Source organism: Giraffa tippelskirchi, chromosome 1, assembly GCF_054371585.1.
Source record: "Giraffa tippelskirchi isolate mGirTip1 chromosome 1, T2T-mGirTip1v1.2.pri, whole genome shotgun sequence".
Classification (NCBI taxonomy): Eukaryota; Metazoa; Chordata; class Mammalia; order Artiodactyla; family Giraffidae; genus Giraffa; species Giraffa tippelskirchi.
In genome coordinates, this window is record NC_137275.1 from 79,280,128 (window position 1) to 79,302,592 (window position 22,465).

Consider the following 22,465-nt stretch of genomic DNA (forward strand, 5'->3'; position numbering starts at 1 on the left):
AAGTAGACCCAATCACTAACAAGTTGTGAGTTGTGAGAAATGAGTTTGGAATTCATTTACATTAACAAACCATTTCACTTTCAGATGAAAATGCTAAGATTCAAAAAGTATGATTCTTATTTGGATTAAAACTTTCTAGCACCCAATCCAATGTTCTTTACTGTTTGCCCTTCTTTCAAAAATATCTTTCTTTTCCTACATTGACTTAGTTATAGAATGCATTCATACAACCTAGAACAATGTCTATATACTTTAGCTATAAATCCATGTGCATGCTAAGTCACTACAGTTGTATCTGACTCTTTGCAATCCTATGGACAACAGCCCACCAGGCTCGTCTGTCCATAAGATTCTCCAGGCAAGAATACTGGAGTGGGTTGCCAAGCCCTTCTCCAGGGGATCTTTCCAACCAAGGGATCGAACCCGTCCATGTCTCTTCAATCTCCTGCATTGTCAGGCAGGTTCTTTACAACTAGAGCTACCTAGGAACCCCATGTGACAGCAACCCAAAGTGAATAGTTGAGACAAAAAAATAAAAATAAAAAGTTATTATAAGGAAATTTCAGTTTCTCAAAGACTCCACAATACAAATAGAGCTAAACTGGGGAAATGAACACTCAAAATCCATGAGGACTGTTTTTATGCCCCCTTGCTGTATTATTTTCTGAGAAGTATCTTGCTACTTGAGGTCAGAAAGATCTAGTGTTTTCTGGGGCTAAACTGCCTGAGTTTAAATCCTCACTATTTCACTTGTTAGGTGAGTGACCTGGTTAGTTAGACTCTCTAATCTCAGTTTTCTCGTCTATTAAAATTAGGATAATTATAGTGGCTATATAAGATTACAGCAGAAAAGGAAATTAAGTGATATCCAAGACTTCGGACAATGCTTGCTTCATAAGAAGTATCAGTAGATGTGAACTACCATTATCAAGTGAGAGATGTCAAGACTGAGCTGGAAGAGCTGCCCTGCCAGAGTGTGGGTGTAGTTGATTAAGACAGCAAGTCGAAATGCAAGTAAGAATTAAGGCTTTACTCAATACTGCCATAGGACGTTAAAGTGTTGTTTGCTCAATCGTGTCTGACTCTTTGCCACCCCATGGACTGAAGCCCACCAGGCTCCTCTGTCCATAGGATTCTCCAGGAAAGAATACTGGAGTGGGTTTCCATTCCCTTCTTCGGGGGATCTTAGTGACCCAAGTATCAAACCTGGGTTTGAGAAACCCTGCTAAGGGAAAAGCAAGTCTATAAAAAAAAGCCATTGCTTCCCAAATGGTTGACTTTTGTCTATAGTATGACACTGAGAGATAGTCGGTGTAACAGCACAGATGGGATGGGGGAATTGTGTCACTGCTGGAGAAATCCCAATCAAGAGGATCAGTTTTATGGACCTGAGTGGGGAATGGAAGGGAAGGAAGAAAGGAAGGGCTGCTGCTGCTGCTGCTAAATCACTCCAGTCGTGTCCGACTCTGTGTGACCGCGTAGACTGCAGCCCACCAGGCTCCGCCGTCCCTGGGATTCTCCAGGCAAGAATACTGGAGTGGGTTGCCATTTCCTTCTCCAGTGCATGAAAGGGAAAAGTGAAAGTGAAGTCGCTCAGTCGTGTCGGACTCTTAGCGACCCCATGGACTGCAGCCTACCAGGCTCCTCCATCCATGGGATTTTCCAGGCAAGAGTACTGGAGTGGGGTTCCATTGCCTTCTCTGAAAGGAAGGGCTAGGAATGGACAAGTACTGAGTGTTATTTAATAATGAAATAACAAATTCTCAAGGTTACCCCTTTCTGTGAATAGGATGTTCTCAGAGCCCAGGGTTCCAATAGTGAGGCCTCTGAATCGAGGCTCCTAGGCTAACAATGCAGATACAAGTAAAAGTATGGCGAGCCAACAGGCCTGAGTTCTTGACTGAAATTCCCTTCAGCAGACCTGTCAGGTAAAGCTTTTGTAATTTCCTATGGTCAGGTTTAAAAAAAATCATATATAGGTTTTTAGCCAGGGGCTGGATTTCTCAAGAGCCTTCTCTGTTCTCAGGAGGCTTTCTGCTGGATGGGTGATGTTTCATCCTTCAAAGTTTCAACAGTTTATATTTCCTGGATATACAGTGGATCTCTCGTTATTGAGATGGAATAAGTGCATGCCTTAAAACAAGGCCTGGAGTATAAGAAGCATCTTTCATATGCTACATACAATTTTTATTATTGCTATTGTTATTATATAATTGTTCCAATTATAGCTCTAATATGACAACTTATTCTCTACAGAGTTAGGTAAGATCATAATTCCTCATGTTGAAGGTTTTTGAAAAGCATTCCCTGATCTTTATGCAGAGTTCACCCATTTGTACCCAGGACAAATGAGAGTTGCAAATCTTCATTCCAAATTAAAACAAATAAAAAAAAGCTCAGCTGTTAGCTGACAGCACAGTGTCTTGGCCATATCATTACGATCCTCATTTAAGACATCATTTAAGAAACAATCAGCGATTGCTGCAAGATATATTAAGTTTCTCATTTAAAAATCATCTAAATTTGTTTAGTACTCAATAAAAATTGAAGCCCCACTTTGTGCCAGGAATTATGTATTTAATAAAGTGAATGATACAAAACATCAGTCTTTCTGACTGCATGGAAACTTACAGATAATTGGCACAATAAATGTTAATCATATAAAATACAGATTAAAATTTTAATTATGATATTACTATAAAGAGAGGAACTTGATGCTGTATTGGAAGGGCATGAGATAGCCTGGGGGTGGATCAGATTGTCAGGGAAGGTTTACCCCAGGCTGTAGATGTTTGCATTGAGGTCTATAGGATGAGTAAGAGTGAATTCAGTAATTCACTGAGGAATGGCAGGTTTCTAAGATTCTTCCAATCAAGTAAGACTGTGTGTTTAAAACCATTGATTACCAAATTTGACTAAACTTTGGGATCATCTTAGAAATTTTAAAAAAATGCAGATACCTGAAAATTGCCCAGAATTTTTGATTTGGGGCTTCCCTGGTGGCTTGGATGTCAGAGAATCTGCCTGCAGTGTGGGAGACCTAGGTTCAATCCCTGGATCAGGAAGGAGGAGGGCATGGCAACCAACTCCAGTATTATTGCCTGAAGAATCCCCATGGACGGAGGAGCCTGGCAGGCTACAGTCCATGGGGTTGCAAAGAGTCGGACACGACAGAGTGACTAACACTTTCAACACTTTCTGATTTATTTGACATGGCATATGGCTTTGGCATTGGGATTTTTTTTTAACTTCTCAAGTGGTTATCTTTAAGGCAGGAGGATTATGTCTAATTCAAGAAATTTGAAGTAAGACTAGTGATTGGAGTCCAAAGAATGAGAGGGAATGTGACATGACCTGAGACTGTGACTCTAAAATGTGACAAATCACAGAAGTCTTGATTGGTCATGTTAGAAGTTTAATCTTTTTCTTGAGGAAAATAGAAAACTACAGAAAGATCATAGGAGAGCACATCATATCTAAATGTATGTTTATGTTTGCAGAGTAAAGATTGTAAAAGAGAAGCTATAAAATTAGCTTGGACTAGGATGGTGGCAAGGAGATGAAGTGAAGTGGGTTTGAAAGTTTTTTGTTTTGTTTTTAAGGACTTGAAATTGGCAGACTGGCAATGGATAATGTATGAGAGACGATAAGACTGGCTTCTTCGTTGCTGGCTAGTAGAACTAGTAAAGGTGAATTATGAGCCTACTCATGACATTTGAGGTGCCTTTGAGATATCTAAACAGATATTAAAGAGAGAGTAGAAATATAAGGATACATCTGGGCATGAGGTTTTAGGTTGTTTAGGAACAAAGATCTAAAGTACAATAACTTTACATTAAATCATGCAATTTCTATAAAAATAATTGTTTTACTGGTACAAAACACTATTGTAGAAGGCATTGGGCACCTGCAGATGATTAAGATGAGGACATAGGAAAGACTGACAATTCTAATGTGGTTTTAAAATGAAGATCCCCTTTAAAACATCTCAAGGTAGCATGAAATGAAAGAGAATAAATCCAACCACTTTTATCAGATCATAATCAATAAGTGCCAAAATGTTATTTGGAAGAAAATTCTGATCAGAAACAAAAAGAGAGCTAATTGAATTTTAGTATGGAGCAATTGTGCTGAAGAATAACAAAAATTGTCAGAGATACAATATTATATAGTTGAACACAGTATCAGATTGAGGATATTTTGGTTTTTATTCATGTCAGACTGGAAAGCCCCAAAGGTAGAATAATAAAGAGGACAGCAGGAATTGTAATATATGCATTTCATTTATCAGATCTCTATTAGGACCAATCATGTATCAACACACCAAAGCTATGATAAGGACTAGGACTACAACAGCAGACAAGGTAAGCGTTATTCAGGTTCACAGAGTTTATTGTCTCCTATACTACTTAAAACAAGAAAAATAAAAGAGCCTGTTTATTTGAGAGAGTGTCCCTAGTTAGCTTTCGCAAAGGAAGCCAGTAAAAAGGATGCCTTTAGTCAGTAAGGTTAAGTAGCCATTTTATGGGATTGCATTCCCTGGGTATTAGATCAAGTTTTAGAGTAGTGGAAATTAGGATTTAATTGTTCTGGGGTTAGGCAGGACATCAGAATTGTATAAAGCTTTCAGGTCATTCTAATGTACAGCCAAAGTTGAGAACCACACTTTTGAGATATGTTTCATCACTGAAACAAGTGAATGACTCCAGATGATAAGGCTGGGAGAGGAATAAAAACATGCTGATTACATGGGAATAACAATAATGAACAATTCTCTAGTCTTTTTGTGCCAGGAACATTTCTAAGTGTTTAACATATGTTAAGTCAGTTAATAGTCCCACCAGCCCTATGAGGAAGTCATTTTTATTCTTCCCATTTGAGAGGGCACAGAGCCCCAGTGGCCACACCCGGCAAGTATCAGAGCAGGTCCTTGAACACAGTCTGGTTCCGGAGTTCCTGATCTTAACTGCTATGCAATATCTTCTCTAAATATTATGTAATGGTAATTTTACACTGAGAATTATAAAAGAAGGGAAAACATATACTAATGGCAGAGTGTCATTAAACCGTCTTCCCTGGCGGCTCAGATGGTAAAGAACCTGCCTGACATGCAGGAGACGCAATCCCTAGGTTGGGAAGATCCCTGGAGAAGGAAATGGCAACCCACTCCAGTATTCTTGCCTGGAGAATTCCATGGACAGAGGAGTCTGGCAGGATACAGTCCATAGGATCACAAAGAGTTGGTCACGACTGAGCGGAAAGAGATATAGATCATTAAACCAGTCAAATACCAGTTGATGACTGGAAGTGGTTATAATGTGGCCATAAACACTTTTGAACTATATTTTATATATACTTATATAAATACACAAATAAATTCATGTATATATTTAATGTGTATATATATTCCATGTTTATATTCTTAATTTATGGAAATCAGTTAACAGGTTTGTCTTGTTGTACATGTACATTGTTACATAGTCCAGAAGTTTTTGTCTTTAGCAATGGGCAGGGAGATATAAGCTGTGGAAACAGGTAATTTTTTTTCTGACTTTTCATTTTCTCCTGAAGGAAACTCAAGTGCTAAGGCTATTCCATGTAACCTAAAGAATGACTCTTACTTCATGGTAATGACCAAGCTGTAAGAATAAAATCTTAGGAGGAAGTAATCATCCCCCAGTGAGCAAGTCTAACAAATCGAACCTATTTTACAGGTGGAAATACCATAAAGAAAAGTATCATTGGAAGGATTACTGGCACACTGCATTTCTATGCATGTCAAAGAAAAAAAAATCCAATTTAACTCTATAAAACATGTATCTGAGTCAACCTGCCAAATGTATTTTTTTCTTACACTTTCTATCCCATTACAGAAATAATATCTACCAAATAATGCTGTGCATTTCTAAATGGCTAGCTTTCAGCTACTTTGCTCAGCTTTTGTTGTTCCCTCTTTTCCTTTGAAGGCTGAGAAAGCAAAGGAAATGTAGTTTTGCAAGGTCCCCAATGCTGTGGATATTTTGTGTAGTGAAGCTGGAGCTTTGGTGCTATAACCTGTCTTGGCTTGTTCCCTATGAATACGGTGTAATACGTGTAGGGAATTCTGTTTGGTATTCAATTAAGAGCTCTCTTAACTCCTGTTATTAAAGCCTACAAACTAGTGAGTGTAAAATTGAAGTTGAAGAGTTCAGCTATTTTTTGACATTGAAACACTGCCTGAAAAATAGTGATGTAAAGTCCAAGTCAAATGTCACCCTTTAAAGCCCATGGAAAAACAAAAAGTGGAAACATTGAGGGGAAAGAGTAAATGTCTACAACTTGGTCATTTCCTAATGACACAGTACATAATGTTAGGAGCATGCTACTGTGCCCATGCACATACATCAGCCAGTTTGTCGAACACAGATATTACATTGATTTGAACAAAAAGCTGCAACGTTATTATTGCTAAAGCTTCAATGAAGGAAATAATTAAAGCATTAAGCATATTAAGATTTTAAAATGACTTTAGGCAATCACCAGAAAACACTATAGGAAATCAATATACTGTAATTGAAAGGAAATTGAATTGGTCTTAATTTTTAAATCCCTTCTAAATTTTCTCTCGACGGTCAGACCATGGAAGATAATGCATCTTGTTTTGCCATCAGCAGTGCGACTTTCTGTAAATCTCATGTGTTGCAGGGCCCACTTTTATTATTTTTACTTAGAAAATGCTCAGCCAAATAGTATGAAATTTTGTGTGCATTATCTTTGTTAGTCTCTGGCCTCGTTGTTTAAAACAAAAACAACACAACCAGACAAAAACAACCTCTGAAGCAAAGTTAAGCTAAAAAACATTTCAAGCAACGAACCAGAGAAGTTATTAGGTAACTCTAACACTTAAACCTGTGTGAAATCCTTCTAGATTTTATCTAACAATTTTCTTGTCAATTTTGCTCTTCTGCAAGGGCTATGACCCACTGTAGAGACAAATTCAGTTTGGATCTATGTGAACCTAACCAATTTTTATGGCTTAGTATTGGAAAGAGTTTTTATAATCAAACAGAATAGCTTGAAGTGAATCTCAGGGAGATGCTTGGATATGAACAGAAATTAAGGAATCTCAACACTTGAGTAATCCTTCAAAAAGATGTATAAAATCAGAATTTCCATTATAATGGAGGTAATAATGATACCTTCATCATTTAGTGGTTTTGAGAAATAAATTAATCAATATATGCAAAGGTCCTGGTGGCTCAGACAGTAAAGCGTCTGCCTACAATGCAGGAATTCCAGTTGAGCTATTTCAAATCCTCAAAGGTGATGCTGTGAAAGTGCTGCACTCAATATGCCAGCAAATTTGGAAAACTCAGCAGTGGCCACAGGACTGGAAAAGATCAGTTTTCGTTCCAATCCCAAAGAAAGGCAATGCCAAAGAATGCTCAAACTACCGCACAATTGCACTCATCTCACATGCTAGTAAAGTAATGCTCAAAATTCTCCAAGCCAGGCTTCAGCAATACGTGAACCGTGAACTTCCAGATGTTCAAGCCGGTTTTAGAAAAGGCAGAGGAACCAGAGATCAAGTTGCCAATATCCGCTGGATCATCGAAAAAGCAAGAGAGTTCCAGAAAAACATCTATTTATGCTTTATTGACTATGCCAAAGCCTTTGACTGTGTGGATAACAATAAACTGTGGAAAATTCTGAAAGAGATGGGAATACCAGACCATCTGACCTGTCTCTTGAGAAACCTGTATGCAGGTAAGGAAGCAACAGTTAGAACTGGACATGGAACAACAGACTGGTTCCAAATAGGAAAAGGAGTCCGTCAAGGCTGTATATTGTCACCCTGCTTATTTAACTTATATGCAGAGTACATCATGAGAAACGCTGGGCTGGAAGAAACACAAGCTGGAATCAAGATTGCCGGGAGAAATATCAATAACCTCAGATATGCAGATGACACCACCCTTATGGCAGAAAGTGAAGAAGAACTAAAGAGCCTCTTGATGAAGGTGAAGGAAGAGAGTGAAAAAGTTGGCTTAAAGCTCAACGTTCAGAAAACTAAGATCATGGCATCTGGTCCCATCACTCCATGGGAAATAGATGGGGAAACAGTGGAAACAGTGTCAGACTTTACTTTTTTGGGCTCCAGAATCACTGCTGATGGTGATTGCAGCCATGAAATTAAAAGACACTTACTCCTTGGAACGAAGGTTATGGCGAACCTAGATAGCATATTTAAAAGCAGAGGCACCACTTTGCCAACAAAAGTCCGTCTAGTCAAGGCTATGGTTTTTCCAGTGGTCATGTATGGATGTGAGAGTTGGATGGTGAAGAAAGCTGAGCGCCGCAGAATTGATGCTTTTGAACTGTGGTGTTGGAGAAGACTCTTGAGAGTCCCTTGGACTGCAAGGAGATCCAATCAATCCATCCTAAAAGAGATCAATCCTGGGTGTTCATTGGAAGGTCTGATGTTGAAGCTGAAGCTCCAATACTTTGGGCACCTCATGCGAAGGGTTGACTCATTGGAAAAGACCCTAATGCTGGGTAGGGTTGGGGGCGGGAGGAGAAGGGGATGACAGAGGATGAGATGGTTGGATGGCATCACCGACTCGATGAACATGGGTTTGGGTAGACTCTGGGAGTTGGTGATGGACAGAGAGGCCTGGCGTGCTGTGATTCATGGGGTCGCAGAGAGTCGCACACGACTGAGCGACTGAACTGAACTGAACAATGCAGGAGACCCAGGTTCAATCTCTGGGTCAGGAAGATCTCCTGGAGAAGGAAATGGCAAGACTCTGCAGTATGCTTGCCTGGAAAATCCCATGGATGGAGGAACCTGGTAGGCTACAGTCCATGGGGTCGCAAAGAGTCAGACACAACTGAGTGATTTCACATTACAGATGATTAGTACATACTGTGCACTATGTGGTGCTTTCCTGGTGGCTCAGCAGTAAAGAATCCACCTGCAATGCAGGAGACACAGGAAACATGGGTTCAATCCCTGGATCAGGAAGATCCCCTAGAGAAGAAAATGACAGCCTGCTTCACTATTCTTGCTGAGAAAATCCCGTGGACAGAGGAGCCTGATGAGCTAACAGTCCATAGGGTTGCAGAGAGTCAAACATGACTGAGTGAGCATTCATGCATGTGCACTATGTGTGTGTTTTAATTATTTTTATAAAAATGATGATAATGGTGATAATTTGCCTCTTAAATTTTATTGCCAAAATATCAGTTAAGAGTTTGGGATAGTCATGTACACACTGCTTGCTATATTTAAAATGGATGACCAACAAGGACCTATTGTATAGCACATGGAACTCTGCTTAACGTTATGTGGCAGCCTAAGGAAATGGCAACCCACTCCAGTGTTCTTGCCTGAAAGATCCATGGACAGAGATGCCTGGTGGGATACAGTCCATGGAGTTGCAAAGAGTTGCACACGACTGAATGACTAAGAACACACACATATGAAAAGCCCCAGTACCATGGCTGACACATAGAAAGTATTAGAAAAAATGTTTTTAAAAAACGTTCTGTTCAATGTAGAAATTAGTATTAATTTCTTAAGAATTTCTTTGTTATGACTGTGTTTATATGTGATATTCTTTATTTCTAGTTTTCCAGAGAGTCTGTATCCTGAATTTCTCTATGTCAAAATTCCATCTCTAGTTTTTGGTGACTACAGCTAACATTTAGCTACTATTAAGCATCAGAACAGGTGAATATGAAAGGATACCTAAGTTGAGTAAAAAAAAAGTTAACAGTCTTAAAATCTAGACTGCTTTCATTAAGAACAGGAACAACTTTTCAACTTTCTAAGTGCTATAATCCATAGACATTTGAGAAGGATGGCAAAAAAGAAGAAAGAAAACAGAAAGGTGAAAGACCTTCATAAAGCAAAGGAGAAAATTATATGTTCTGTAGTATATATGAGAGAATCTGGCCAAACATTAAAAAAACTTCATATCAACTTATTGATCTGCCCACCATGCACACACTTGATATTAAAAATAAACCTCCAAGGAAGGACTTTTATTGGCTCTGGTCAAACAACCAATTATTAACAATTGCTAAACCAGAGAGTCAGAGTCATGAAAAAAGTTGGGGGATGAAAAAGGGAAAGTAGTTGTCTAGGGATGAAAAAAAAAAGCAATTCTCCAAAAGGCGTGATGGGGTTAGTGGTCATGCATGACCACTGGAAGAAATTAGTGTGAGTATAAAACAAAATAGTGAAAGAGAGAGGAGAGAGAGAGAGAGAGTAAAGAAACATTATATATATATACACACACACATATATATGTGTATACACACACACACACACATATATATGTATATATATCTAGTACAAATAATGTTTAAGTCACTGCCAAGGTCGGAAGATAAGATAGAGCCACCTCCTCTACTTCCTCCAAATGCTATTTCATTATCAATATTTCAAACCCCCCAATACTAGAGTACTTTAGAATTTTTAAATCATTGACTACATTTAGTTCTGTTTAAAGGAAGACATAATTAAGAAGAAGCTGGAAATTTTATATTTTTAATTGTTTGTCCAGAGCATTATTGCAACAAACTGCTTATCAGGTTTTGTTGCTATTCCAGTAGTAAATATTTTGACTAGTTAATACACCAAAATGCTGTGTTCAAGTTGTCACTAACAAATGTAATTTATTTAGGCAAACTGACAATAAGTTCATCAAACTTAAAAAATAACCCCAAGGGAGGAAAAAAAAAAAAACCCTGTGTTTACTTCAGCAGTTGAGATACATTAGTCATGAATAAGATGATGTCCTAAAAGCTATGCATTTACTTAGAATTAGGTAATGTAATTGTAAAAGGTGGATAGAACATTGGAAATTTAGCTTTTCACTTTGTTTTAGATCTTTTTCCACCAATATTATTTGGTCTATGAAATTAAACTTGTCTTGAAGAAGTAACTAGAAAAAGTGCACATCAATGAAAATAATTGAGGATTGACTGGTTGACCTCAGAAGAGAACAAAAACTCAAAAGAAATTTCATAAGGTTTTAAATTTGGCAAGAGGATTACAATATCTCTGATAATTAGACTTTCAACACATTTGGATTTGCTAATTGGATCTAAGTTCTAATTAGACTTTTATGTAACTAAAAATGACACATCATTCTATGAATTTAATGTGCTTTTACAGTTGAAACCAACAGTTAGCAGCTTTTTCCAAATTATTTTAATACAGCAAAAGCTGGCTTTTTGCTTACATGTGACAACCCCTTCTCTTAAGATATATTGTGTACATTTTCGTTTTCTTGATTAAGCACCTTTTGAGGAGCTTAAAAAGAAACATGAGTTTTAATAGGAAGCACCTAAATTGTTTATTTGTGAGGAAGACTTGCCAGTGTATTGATGACTTCAGAAGCTTCAAACAAAATGCAATACAAGGAAATAATACAGTCTTTACTAGGAAGCAGCACGAATAACCGGGTGCCCCTGTAAACCATTCAATTGATCAAAACAGTCTCTGAATATGACTGAAGTTCTGTTACATTTTTAAAGCATGCAAATATGGAATAAGTTCCCAAATGGGAAGGCTCCTGGGGCTGGCATCAGGATTAATGGCATGGTATATCTTCCCAAGGTGTGTGTTGCAACAGTCTCTGCAGCTTCACTTCTTGAGCAGTTATCTGCTAATTCAAATCACAGCATCTCTCTTTCCTCCTTATTTTTGAATTGAGAGCCATCCATTTTTATCCCGTTGGAATTTATAGGCAGTAATTTTAAAACTGGTAGCCCTCAGATTTGGATGTTATAAGAGATAACAACTACATGAGAATGTAAAATTACACCAGTACTTCGGAGAGCAAAGAGCAGTAAATCATTGCAAGACTTTAAAGGAAAGACTGCTGCCAAAATCTCCCATGTAGATTGATAGCACTGACAAAGAAGGCAAATTACATTGTTTTATGTACTCTGGATATTTGAAAACAACAAAGCCTTATACATGTTTTATTTTCCTCAAAAACTGTAACCCCTCTAACCACATTAAAAACCACAGTTTTTTTCCCCAATAAAAGCAACATAAGATCTAATTAAAACCATTTAAACTGTAGGAAAATCTAACTTGTACAGTAATTGATATATTAGAATAGGCATTATGCTAGAATTATATGTGCTATTATTTTTCTAATTAGTGTATTACTGAGACTGAATTATTGGTGTATTTATAACTCCTCATTAAGTCAAATGTCTTCAGTGAGTCCCCTAAAGCTCGCTGGATACTGTCTTATGTCATATGATATTTAAAAGCAGGAAATAGCACTTTTGATTGCTTCATTTGCTATTAAAAAGGAAAAACTGCACAGGACACTTTCTGTTATCAGTTATTCCAAGATTCATCATGCAGTTCTCTGAAAGGTCTATATATAGGTGATTGGACTGTTCCTCAGGCAGAAAAGTGACCAAGCTATTTTATCTTTCAGCTTGGGTGCTGGAATCCTGTCACAGGGCTGAATGGGTCCCTGACTGACAAGAAACTGGAGAACAACATGCGTGGAGTGGTTCTACGTGTGGTGACTGTTCTGGTAAGTCTGATCTCAGCCTTGTGGTTTTGGCTTCTGGGAGGTTATTTTATCCTTCATTTCTTTATGTTTTATTAACTGATGTCACAATATTAAAAGAACTTTTAACAAATCCTGACTATGCATTTGTATGGTGCTTGTAATGATCATATTTTCCAGCCTTCAATTTATGTGTGTCAGAATCAGGCTTTTACATACTTTTCCTTTAATTACAGTACTAATTTCATAACTTTCTTAGACTGCTTAGACAGATTTCTATCCTTCTATAGTTTTCCACACATGATAAGATGGAGTTCTCTCTCAGGCATCCTCTCACTGAAATCCAATGATCTATGTAAATGAAGATAACCATGCCAAACAAGGGTGGATCTGATCAAACACAGCACAGTCAGTAACACTGAAACATTAGCAGACTAAGACAATACTTTCCTGGGAAGGACCTACTTCAAAGTGAAGCTCATCCTATTGTTTAGTAATTATTTATCGAGTATCAACTGTATTTAAGCTCAGTATTAATCCCTGGGGACGTTAATAATTAAAATGGACAGATATGATTCTGTTGTTTTGAGTTTATCATCCAGTGATTCTGTGGCTATTACCTGGGATTATACATGTGAAACATTTATTATAATTCCATTTGGTAGAGAAAGCAATAAATGGTAACTGTTATAATTATTCTATATATTATTATTTTCTCACATGGTATATAAATAAAATGTTAATAGAAATAGTCTTCAACAGCAAAATGCTCAAATTGGTGCTGTCTAAATAGCCATAAGGGATGAAGACACGCATTCTCCCTGCCTATCTCAGTGTGTTTAACCTCATGCTACTTTATAATACATTTCAAAACTGAATAACCCATAGTTATTAACTTCATTTTTCTTCAGAAAAGCCCACTCGTTTTTAAATTTGAACAATTCTTTCTTATAGGCTAAAAAAATTACAGAATTAGTAAACATGAGAAGCGGTCTTTTTGATGTTTTGATGGTAATTGAATATTTATCAGAATTTATAACAGCGATGACTGCCCTTTGTACATTGTTTAATACAAATTAAGCAGACTCAACATAATTTCATTGTCTATAAGAAGGATCTGTGATACTCTCTATAAAAGGAAATTCAGACAATGAGTCTATCTTCCCTTTTGGTGCCTATAATTTATTTTTAGCTATTGTTTTAACAAGATTTTCATTGTTTGGCAAATAATTTTATTATGAGTACTTGAAAACTTAATTGTGCAGGTGCTTCTGTACATACTCAAAAGTGTAGTTATGCATTTTCACTGATGTGCTAGTAGTTTTTTTAAAAGATATTTAAAGTATAATAAACTATAATAGTCTCTTCTCTAGTGATTAACATGGGAGCTCAGGTGAAAACCACAATAAAAGAAAATATATGTGCTTTGCTTTTGCCTTTGACATACATATTTTTAGGCAAGCTAGCCTCATTTAGTCATTAAATATGTATTAGTACTTACTGTATGATATAGTTAGTTGGTAATGGGTATAAGATGAATAACACATATACTTATGTGCATATTTATACCTCAAGTTATACATAGACTCTTGCTGGGAGGTACATATGTAATGAAACAGCTGAGATTTATTTAATACCACCTATGTGCAGATACTCTACTGAGTTGTTTTCATGTAGGATCTTATTCAGTCCTCGTATTATTTCCAATAAATAAATAGTATTCTGATCCCAAGAATCTGGTTGAAGAAACTGAGACATACAGAGGTTGAAAAAAATGTGGACGATTATACAGATAGTAAGTAGCAGAGAGAATTGAGGTTCAAATCCAGAAAGTCAGACTCTAGATCTCTTAATTTCTTCCTCCTTAACCTTATATTTACTCCCTCTATTCTTACTGTGATAAATGTGAGAATTGCAGTAGCTATAGGATTTTCTTGAGAGGTAGAAATACTTAACTCTGAATAAGATGAAAGTGAGTTTTACTGGGAAAGCTTCATAGAGCCAATTATTTTCAATTCATTTCTAAGCCAAGAAAAATGATTGCTGTTTTGTGCATGAAATGGTATTGCCTCACACAGTGTTAAACCTGCATGCCCTATTCTCACCTTTGTGACTTGTAATGATCCGTTTTCTTCAAGCTTAGCCCTGCACCGACCCTGAATGTGCTTAGTGAGAGGAGATACGGAAAGTCTGTTTCCCCAAAGTCTTCTGTGGTACAATATGGATTTATGAGTTGAGTGCCCAGTTGAGCAAAAGGTTGTTATACTTATTAAACTCCCTCAGTATACAGCCATTGTACTTAATAATTTTTCAGGCTATCTGGTTCTTCCTGTAAGTCCTATTTGAATGGAAAGCAGCCATGACTTTCTTATTTATTTCCTACAAGACCCTTTCCAGGTGTAGCTCCTACTTATATGACCTTGCAAGCTTCTTCCACCCAACACTGAGAGTCACTCTTCCCTAAGTCCATGCAGCGACTTTAAAATCATGATGTCAACTAAACCTGAAACTCAGAAGTCTATATGGGACTTGATTTAGTCACCTAAACAGTAACCCCTTGTATTCCAAGTATTTATCACTAGCCATTTCCAGAGAGAGAAAGAGGAGGGAGGGATCATGTGTAAAGGTCATGAAAGAAGGTCACTTAGCCTTTATTCCATTCTAACAGTAATCTAGTCCCAGTTATACACACACACACACACACACACACACACACACACACACACACACACACCAGATTCTTTACTTCTTAGGAAAGTAATGTTATCAATGACACACAGGTTAATAAAAGTGACTTTTCTTACTTAAGTTTTGAAACTCCCTTTCCCATCACTACTAAAGATACTTCATACACTTGAAGAAAATAATCTAATATTTATTTTAAACTAAATAATTCAACACTATATTGTTTATGATGCCAGGGGCAAGTGAATGGGACTCAAATGGTTAAGTAAAGAGAATTAAATGAAGGGATTATTAACAAATAATGTAAATAAAGTTGAATAAATCAACAAGGGTGTTGAAGTGCCAGAGCCTAGATGTGCAGCAACCCTAATGACTGATGTGATGTCGGAGCGAGTCTGGCAAAGCTAGAGCCATGGAAGAGAAACCGCATCTTAGAAGTGGTGACCTTGGCTATGGGAAGAGGTTGGAGGAGAATCACTCAAATCACATTCAGGCAGCGAAGAAATGGAGAGGTGGGGCCTCCAAAGTCACTCCTCCTATCTTTCCATCTACTTCCTTCATTTCCAATTGCAAATCCAACCAGAACTCAGAGGACAAGGGAGCCCAAGTAATGAATACCATGAAGGTCTTCTTCCTAGGTCACAGTGCAGGGCCATGAGGGACTCGAGGGCAAACAAGGAAAAACCATCTTCAGCATCCGTTATTTGATCTGACCTGTTAAGAACTTTATGTGTGTTAACTAATTGAGTTCTTACAAAAACTCTATAAGATATGCACTAATTACATTAAAGGATGAAAACAGAGCTCCAAAGAATTAACTAAATTTCCATGTCTATAAAACTAACAAGAGCCAGAGATGAGTTTCAAGCCCAAAGATCCTGATCCCAGTGGCTATGTCTTTAGCCTCTCTGACATTCTGTCTTTGGAATCAGAATGAATTCATGCTAAGTTTAAGTTAAATGTAACTATTGAGATTACAGATGTTATTGAATTCGTAATTTAAAAACATTTTTTAAAATGGCATCACATAAGAATAACTTTATTTTCAGCCATCACCAAAGCCATATAAGTTTCTAAGAAATGGAGGAAAAGATAGAATGTGAAACTCTGCCAAACTCTGTTTCCATATTTGGTCCACTGATCTCTACTGCTTAGCAAGTGGACCAACTGTCTTAAAAGGAGGCATTTATTAGGATTATTTTTTCCTTTTCATTTCATAAGTTGTATGACTATGGATAGCCATAAGTGACCAATTATAGCATTCAGATTTTTAACTGTTATTCACAAAAGTTATTGGAAACATCACTGAGTTGTAAGTATCGTCATAATAATTATGAATCCTTAGCCTACCAGGCTCCTCTGTCCATGGGATTTTCCAGGCAAGAGTACTGGAGTGGGGTGCCATTGCCTTCTCCATGAAAATAAAATGGAAAGAAGTTGGTGACAAATGGAAGATTTAAGAAGTTATCCTATGAGAAAAAGTGCTTAATATCTGGAAAACATAAACTGGCATTTAGAAGGAGATCACTGATTAATAACTCTTATTTTCTTGATTTAGTTTTATTAAAACAGACGCATAGTGTCTCTAATGAAACATAAACTCACTCATAAGTTTATCTGAGAAGTATCTATTGAGGGCCCTCTTATAGTTACTTGGAGTACATGCAAAACAGATAAAGATATTGACTTTGGGGAGTTTCATTCTAGCAGGACATCCAAAGCCCTAAAAATATTTTTGAAAAAATGCAATGCTTTTTTTCTGCATTGAATATCTAATGCAATATTATTTTGCCTAAAAATACCATAAGCATAATTGTATAACTTTATGTAATTATGATTGGAAATTTGTGTTAGAGCTGTGGTTGTGCTTTTTCTGTATTTTACAAATTCAAAAACATAGTTTTTCATATTTTAATATCTTTGAATCAGGATGCATCTTTCAATTGGTGTCTTCTTGCAATTAAAATTGGTAGCATTTTTTGTCTTTATTAGTGGTAGGTGAAACAATTGTGCATCTTACAATTGAAAACATTTTAGATTAAATAATATGTGGATGGTATCTTTACAAAATTAATTAAGTTAATGGATATTCCTGGAAACTTAAATTTAACAAAACTGGGCATCAAGCCATGGTAAAGAGACAGACTAAATAACGAGTACCTCCTAAAGTAAAGAAATAACAGTAGGAAATGAAGCCAATTTTTAAAAATAGGAGAATAACAGCAGTGAAGAAAATTACTATCTGAACTAAAGCTATCACTAGACCCATAGAAAGATTAACATAGAAAATAGACCGAAGCAGTTTATATTAAAACAACACCACACAAAGCAAAGTCTAAACTCTGTTGAAACAGGCAAATTTTCCCAAGCAATCACCATGAGGAGGGTGTAGCAGATAACTACCTACTGAACTATCATATTAAGAAAATTTTCCTTTTCCTAAAATATTTTATTATAAGTCTAACTTCTCAGGAATTATTTTAAGCAGGGCTTATTTGCCTCTAAAAATAGAAATGTTATCTGAGATCAGAAAAATGTAAAACAGTATTGTATAGTACACCCTAAACTATTAGCTTTGACTCAATAACTATCACTGAGCATTTATGTAAGATAAGCATTGTGCTAATCCCAGGGAGGCAAAGAAAAAAATATATATATATATATATTTATATATAGTTCCTGCTCTTGAGGAGTTCCACAGGAACCATTTTATCAACATTAGTAAGTTCTTTATCAGAAAATAGGACCTGTTTGTGAAGGAATTAAATACATTTAGTGGGAGCCTGGGAAAGAATATTGAGAGAGGGAGGGAGCGTGCACACAATGAATGTCACAGTCTTTTATGATCTAATCTCAACGATGACATCAAGGACCAGCTTTGTGGAGTTACAGAACAATTTGATTCCTCATTTACTGTGTTCCTTCACTCAGAACTCTTTGTAACTCTGTATTTTGTAATAATTTCATTAGTGTTAGACTCTTCCTCTAAACTACATACCAGTAAAACAGAAGTTGTTTTTCATATACATTGTCAGGTATATAAAAGCAGGTCAATAAATATTTGTTGAATGAACAAATTAAAATATTCTGATGGCCTGTGGGTGTGTATGTGGGATTGGGGGAGAAAAGAAAGAGGGAAGGAAGGAAGGAAAAAGGGAAAAAGAAAAGAAATTAAGAACTCTGTATGTAATTACAAAAATAGGAATTGGAATGGACACAAGACTATGCCTGAATAAGTAGTCTTAGGACTCCTCATTCTTTAATTTTTACTTACTAAGACTAAATTTCCAAAAGAAATGGCAAAGGATTATGTCATTGTTAAATCTTTTGACGTAGTTGTTACTGGGAAATGACATACGTGCTTTTAAGTTAAAGAAGTAGAAAGTTTTAATTGAAAACATCAAGAATCATTCATTCACATTATTAAATAGCAAGTTTACATTCCGTGAGAAGTTACAAACCACAGAATCATTTCATATTATCTTGGTCTTAGAGGCACTCAGTGCTTGGCTTTTGTTCCACAATATTTTTGCTATCGTGTGGAATAATACTTCATATCTAATGTACCCATGAATTATGTCAATGTAAGGATGAATCAGTGTACTTAGCTTCTTCTCCATGTCAGTTCAGTTCAGTTCAGATCAGTCACTCAGTCGTGTCCGACTTTTTGCAGCTCCATGAATCACAGCATGCCAGGCCTCCCTGTCATCACCAACTCCCGGAGTTTACCCAAACTCATGTCTGTCGAGTTGGTGATGCCATCCAGCCATCTCATCCTCGTCCCCTTTTCCTCCTGCCCCCAATCCTTCCCAGCATCAGGGTCTTTTCCAATGTCAACTCTTGGCATGAGGTGGCCAAATTATTGGAGTTTTAGCTTCAACATCAGTCCTTCCAATGAACACCCAGGACTGATCTCCTTTAGGATGGACTGGTTGGATCTTCTTGCAGTCCAAGGGACTCTCAAGAGTTCTTCAACACCACAGTTCAAAAGCATCAATTCTTCGGTGCTCAGCTTTCTTCACAGTCCTCTCTCACATCCATACATGACTACTGGAAAAACCATAGCCTTGACTAGATGGACCTTTGTTGGCAAAGTAATGTCTCTGCTTTTTAATATACTATCTGGGTTGGTCATAACCTTCCTTCCAAGGAGTAAGCGTCTTTTAATATCATGGCTGCAGTCACCAACTGCAGTGATTTTGGAGCCCCCCAAAATAAAGTCAGCCACTGTTTCCCCATCTTTTCCCATGAAGTGATGGGACCAGATGCCATGATCTTAGTTTTCTGAATGTTGAGCCTTAAGCCAACTTTTTCACTCTCCTCTTTCACTTTAATCAAGTACCTTTTAGCAAAAGAGTAAATAATATGCAATATGATTTCCTTGTTGGAAGTACTTCAACCTATTTCATTGTTTTTCCTCCACCTATTCTTCTCTTCACAACACACTCATACTAAAAGCCATTGGGCATATCCTGCAGAGTACTAGGTTTATAGTCAAAAGATATCCATTCAAGTTCTACCTCTTCTATTTAATAAATCATTGAATTTATGGAAGTCAGGAAGCTATTCTGAACCTCAATTTTTCTCTCTGTAAAAAAGGAATAAAAAACTGGCCACACAGGGTTTTTATGAGTGTAAATACCTTAAACTTTCTGAAAGCAGTTAGTAAAGTGCCAAGTGTTTCTAAATATAAGGTGCTATTATCTCTGCAGTGGAACAATGATGTGTACATTAACTGAAGAAAAGAAAAAAAAATGACCATGAGTGATCATGAAGGCATAATTAATCAGTGTAATCAATCTTTAGATTTTGATGGGAAATTATTTAAAGGACCCTAAGTTAGACATGGAAAACATAAACTGCAGAATCATGACTTAATCCCATTTACTGTTACTTTCCTTTGAAAATTTGCTAATGAGAACAACTACAACTCTCCTCCTAGTGAAGATGGTGCTGCCTAGAGACAAAATTATACAAATATCCCATATTTTAAAAATCCAAATAATAAACTGTTCAGTTCAGTCACTCAGTCGTGTCCGACTCTTTGCGACCCCGTGAATCGCAAGCACTCCAGGTCTCCCTGTCCATCACCAGCTCCCAGAGTTTACCCAAACCCGTGTCCATTGAGTCAGTGATGCCATCCAACCATCTCATCCTCTGTTGTCCCCTTCTCCTCCTGCCCTCAATCCTTCCCAGCATTAGGGTCTTTTCCAGCGAGTCAACTCTTCGCATGAGGTAGCCAAAGTATTGGAGTTTCAGCTTCAACATCAGTCCTTCCAATGAACACCCAGGACTGATCTCCTTTAGGATGGACTAGTTGAATCTCCTTGCAGTCCAAGGGGCTCTCAAGAATCTTCTCCAACACCACAGTTCAAAAGCATCAATTCTTCGGCGCTCAGCTTTCTTCACCGTCCAACTCTCACATCCATATATGACCACTGGAAAACCATAGCCTTGACTAGACAGACCTTTGTTGGCAAAGTAAAGTCTGACACTGTTTCCATTGTTTCCACTGTTTCCCCATCTATTTGCCATGAAGTGATGGGACCAGATGCCATGATCTTAGTTTTCTGAACGTTGAGCTTTAAAAAACTGTACAAATTTCTAAAAGTCTGGTATTTCAAGTGTATTCTCTCAGGAATCATGATTGGTCTTAGGCTAGCTTTAAATAGGTTCTATATATTAATATATAACTAAGAAAATACACTAAGAACAGCCCTGAAATGTCATTTTGCTTAGTTTTTTGCCAAGGACATTGTCCAAGTTTTTACTACTTGGAGACCTTCAGCGTTTTGAACCCCCACCAAGGTTTAAGCTTTCCTGAGTTTCAACCTTTGAGTCACCTGAAACTAGAGGCAAATTTAGGAGCAGAAAGAGTGAACTTGACAAAAGGCTCTCCTGGGTAGGCATTCAGGGCACAGATAAGGGAAGGAAGTTTGATGGCCATCTCGTAGTGGGCCCACAGCAGTGTCTGAAGAGGGCTCCTTTCAAGTGTTAATAAAGTTTGGTTCAAAGCTCCAGGCAAAAATGACAACTCTGGTTGAGGACATTTCCTATGGATACTGTCTTAAATAAATTAAGCGAAAACACTCAATAAAACTTGGTAAGTGCCATGTAATAACTACTACACTGAAAGTACAATAAGCATTGTGATTAAGAACACTGTCCTTGTAAGAATTCCATTTCTGAGGTGGCAGGCTGAGAAGTTTCATAGACCCACTCCTCACCAAAGTAAGCACCACAAAAAGCTAACTGACTGACTAACTAAATAACTAAGTAAATAAATAGAAGTCATTTAAAATCTCTATAAATTTCCTAAGGGCATACAAAAAATGAAGTAACACTTAAGAAAATCTACAGAAACTCAGTAAAAACAACAGGAGTCTATAGCATCTCAACCTCATCCTTCTCTTTCCCCTTCCACCTCACTCTCTGCCTTACTCAGCTTGATGGAAGCTCCACTCCAAGCTGATTTGGCCAAGAAGACAGGCCTCCATCTCCCTTAAAAGTTTCCAATTAAGGGTTATCTCTCCTGGAGGCTGCTAGCATTTTCCATACAATCTAAATGTAGTTTGAAAAGGTTAATCTTAAGGTCATACTACCCTGAATGCATCCAATCTTATCTGAAAAGGTTAAATTCTGGTAAGTGTGACCAAGAATTTGTGGGCTCCCTTTCTCCACCTGACTGTGACACATAGGATGAAGTCTCTACCCTGGGTAGAGCAGACTTAGAATACTGGGGCTTTGATTTCCATCACTCCACCTTGTTATAAGGCAGGGGTTCCATGCCCACTGAGGTAAGTGGAGAAGACCAGAGGCTGCCACCCAACTCAGTACCCAGAGTTGTAGCGAAAACTTTGTCCAGTGAAGAGGCAGTCCATAACAAAAGAGAATGCTTAAGCATTCTCCAATTATTTGAAACAGAGCATGGGGAATTTCAAATCTATGGCTCCTCTTAATTAAAAACAATAAACTGGATCATAAGCCAGCTAGTTCACCAGGGAAAGCCAGAAAAAAAGATAGCTAAGAATATCCCTCCTGAGGTCAGAATAAATTTTAAAACCTGATTTCAAATATGACCCCTACCAAAATTTAGTTCCTTTAATCTACTGAGTAAATTCAAGGAATTGCTGGAAACAGTAAGGCAATCAACCAGTAATCAGTGAAGTTTATCATTTAATGACTTTAATGACTATGATGCATTTGAATACAGACACAAGCATCCTCAACAAAATGCTGGAAAACTGAATCTG

At 37.2% G+C, this 22,465-nt stretch overlaps 1 protein-coding gene across 4 annotated transcripts in view; it reads left to right on the plus strand.

Annotated features, from left to right (window-relative positions):
- Positions 1 to 22,465, plus strand: part of GRID2 (glutamate ionotropic receptor delta type subunit 2) — a 1,592,807-nt gene that overhangs the window by 1,149,093 nt on the left and 421,249 nt on the right. For all 4 annotated transcript variants that reach the window (XM_081594858.1, XM_081594839.1, XM_081594831.1 and 1 more), the window contains one exon: positions 12,450 to 12,551. In XM_081594858.1, coding sequence (XP_081450984.1) covers positions 12,450 to 12,551 — 102 coding nt within the window. The remainder of the gene's footprint in view (positions 1 to 12,449; positions 12,552 to 22,465) is intronic.